Source organism: Arachis duranensis, chromosome 7, assembly GCF_000817695.3.
Source record: "Arachis duranensis cultivar V14167 chromosome 7, aradu.V14167.gnm2.J7QH, whole genome shotgun sequence".
NCBI lineage: Eukaryota > Viridiplantae > Streptophyta > Magnoliopsida > Fabales > Fabaceae > Arachis > Arachis duranensis.
The window spans coordinates 68,421,848-68,425,520 of NC_029778.3; the positions used below are offsets into that span (position 1 = coordinate 68,421,848).

Below are 3,673 nucleotides of genomic sequence, written 5' to 3' on the forward strand. Positions count from 1 at the left end.
TATTGAGACTGATCACCTTGATAACGATTGTTTGGTGTAGACAGAAACCTGAATGGCCACTCTCGGACAAGATTGTGCGCATACACAGAGAGACAATGATGGTAATCAACCCGTTAATGAACATGCCGAGTTTATAGCGACAATGGCCAACCTAGCGAATGCCATGGAAGTGAATGCTGCTACCACTATGCAAGTTACGGAGTGAATGGGTCAACCGGTTGTAAACTGAAATGGAAAGGAAAATAGGAATGGAGAAGGAGATGGTAACAACTTGGGAGGTGCTCCAATGACCTTAGCTTCCTTCCTAAAGGTTCATCCACCAACTTTCAGAGGGACAACCAACCCTACTGAAGTAGACAATTGGTTTCAAGCCATGGAGCGTGCTCTGCAGGCCCAGCATGTTCCGAATAATCAATTTGGAGAGTTTGCAGCGTACCAACTTTTAGGAAAGGCTCAACATTTGTGGCAAGGAGAATGCCGATTGCTACAACTTTGGAATGCTGACATTTCTTGGGATGTATTTTAGACGGCCTTTTACAAGAAGTATTTCCGGAATCAGTAAGAGATGCTAGGGAGTGGGAGCTTATGCAGCTGAAGCAAGGCTCACTATCCGTAGCCGAGTACAATAGTAAGTTTGAGGAACTTTGTAGGTTCTCTAGGGTGCGTCAGGGTGCCCCAGAATCCTATGAGAGTTGGAAATGCATAAAGTACCAAGGAGGTTTGAGGAAAACATCATGATCTCTGTGGCTCTTGATGACAAGTCATCTTATGCTAGCTTTTCAAGCATTTTTCACTTGTTTCATTAGGTTTTATGCACTTTCTTGCATTATAAGTAATTGATTTAGAGTGAATTTGCATGGTTATGTCAATTCAATCAAACATCATTTATTGACATAAAATCATAAGGTTTAAGCTAGAATTAATTGGTTTTTGAATGATTTATGAATCTTGTGAATTTGGTGATGCTTTGTTTGTTTGGTTTGATTAATTGTAGGTGAAGTAAAAGAAAGAAACAAGGAAAGCGTGCCCATAAAAGCGTGGCCTATGATAGAAAAGTGTGGCACTCACTCAAGGAAGCAAGCATAGCGCTCAAAAAGTGAGTGGAGCGCTCAATAAGTGAACACTAGCAATTGAAGACCAAGGCACGAAGGCACAAGGCCAAGGCGCTGCGTTGAGAGAACAAACGGAGCGCTACAAGGAAACAAAATTTACAAGGCATCAGCAAGAGTGCTCAGTTAACTCTTTTAACTTTATCGTGGCTTGGCACAAAGAAATCAAGGTGCGACTTCCACAAATGGGGCAGCCAAGGTTCAAACCCATGTCCACAAAGGAGCGCCCCATGAAGAAAAGAAAAGCGCGCTACAAGGCCTGGCAAGGAAGTTGGCCAAAATGGCTTCACCAAGAATCGAACCATGCACACAAGGGAAGCAACAAGTAGCACTACGTTACTTTCACCAACTGAGCACTATACAATTGAAGCTTGGCACAAGGAAATTAGTTTCAAATGGGAGAGCCAGAATTCGAAATTGAAAACCATGCTCAAAGGCAAAAGGGCGCCGCGTTGTTTCTTTTAACTGAGCGCTAGTGCCTAAGGAATTGTTGGCACAAATGGAGCTAGCAGGGCTCGAAAGTGGGAGCCTGAAATCCAAGCAAGGGGCGCTCCATTTCCTTACCTCACTGAGCGCTACCATGCACAAGGAAATGGGCTTGGCACGAGACAAAAATTGGAAGGCACACAAAGCCATTGAGCGTTGCGTTCAAAATCACCAACGGAGCGCTACAATTAAAGCCTAGTTCGAAGCCTGGGACAAGGCCAGTGAGCGCTACGTTTGCTCACTTAACCGAGCGATCTGCTGGAGCTGGCTTTGGTTCACATTTTCAATCAAAAGCCAATTTGGATCCAATTCTTCACCAAATTGAAAAGCCCACTCCAAAGTCTGAAGATCAAAAATTAAAAGTGCATAAATAGGAGTTAGTTTGATTTGTAGAGGACTTTTTTTTACTTTCTTTTAGACTCTTAGCTCAATTTTAGTTTTCATGGGAGTTTTCACTTTGAATTTGGGAATTGGGATTGAGATCTGAGTTCTCTTTCTCTTTGTTTTTGCTTCTGCAACTTCATTCTTCTGTTTTTTAATTTTGGATTGAGATTGAAGGAATTCTGTTTTAATTTTTGATCTGAAATTCCTCTTTGTTCTTTTTCTGCATAATTCTGAGATTTGAAGAATTTGATCCAGCTTTCACTTATTGCTTTCATCTATATTTCTTCTGCAATTTATTTTCTGTTTAGATTTTCTGCAACTTATTTCATCTTCAACTTCTCTGATTAATTGCTCTTTACATTCTCTTGTTAAATTCTGAATCCTAGCTCCCACATCCCTTTACTATTCAAGCAATTTACATTTCTTGCACTCTAAGCTTCAGCTATTTACATTTCTTGCAATCTAAGTTTCAGTCATTTACATTACTTGCACTTTAAGATTCAGCTCTTTTATTTCTTCTGCACCTTTAGATTCTGTCAAATTCCCTTCTCCCTTCTATTTTCATGCAATTTATCTTCTGTTGGTCACGATTCACTCAAATTATCACTTGTTTGTTTGACTAAATCAACCACCTAACTAAAATTGCTTAATCCTTCAATTCCTGTGGGATCGACCTCACTCATGTGAGTTATTACTACTTGATGCGACCCAGTACGTTTGCCGGTGAGTTTTGTGTTGGAATCTTATTTCCATACATCAGCTCTTTTGGAGATTCAGGTATTTTTGAGTTGGTGAACAAAGCCCGAATGGTTGAAGATTGTACAAAGAAAGTGTTACTAGCAAGAGATACTATAGAAGGAAACAACAACTGTGGGCATGGAAAGTACTTTCAGTCGAGGAGTCAGAATTTCAAGGGCGATGGATATGCACCTCAACACCCTGAAGGTCAGGGAAGCATTAGGAGACCCACTTATGATCATTACCACCAGGCGAGGATTTCCTGGACACATGTCAAGGGATTACCCTCGTGGGAGGAATCTGAATGCGGGTCAGAACCAACCCCAAGGACGATTATTTACTGTGAACGCCAGTGATGTTGCTAAAGCGGATCATTTGATGAGAGGTAAATGTTTATTTGGTGACAAGACATTAGTTGTATTGTATGATACTGGAGCTTCGCATTCATTCATTGTATTTGATAAGTTTGAGGAACTAGGATTGAGAATGTCGGAATTAGCTTTCGATTTGCATGTGTATACCTCGTATCAAACAGTTGTGACTAGATCAGGTTGTAGGCAAATATGTTTCCAAATTGAGGATAGAAACTTCGTTCATGATTTAATCTGTTTGCTGATGGTTGAGTTGGAGATGATTTTGGGATTTGACTGGTTGTCTAAGAACTGAGTATTGTTGGATTATTTTGAACGATCGATTTGCTTTATGTCGGAAAGAGAAAGAGGAGCAGTAGTAGCTGAGGGTTATTACCTGAACTCTGTAATGGTGAACTGTAGTGACAAAGAGTGTCAGTGTTATATACTTTGGTTGCAAATACGTTAGGTGATAAATCAAAGTTAGATCAAATTCTGGTCGTTAGAGATTTTTCAAAAGTATTTTCTGAAGATATCTCCATATTCCCACCTCAAATGGAGATTGAATTTACGATAGACTTGGTGCTAGGTGCCGGACCAGTGTCA

The 3,673-nt window shown here is 40.5% G+C and overlaps 1 protein-coding gene across 1 annotated transcript; it reads left to right on the plus strand.

Annotated features, from left to right (window-relative positions):
* The first annotated feature begins 2,897 nt into the window (after positions 1–2,897).
* On the plus strand, positions 2,898–3,383 carry LOC107458603 (uncharacterized). The gene has a single exon (XM_016076827.1). The coding sequence runs from the start codon at positions 2,898–2,900 to the stop codon at positions 3,381–3,383; it is 486 nt and encodes a 161-aa protein (XP_015932313.1).
* The last annotated feature ends 290 nt before the right edge of the window (positions 3,384–3,673 follow it).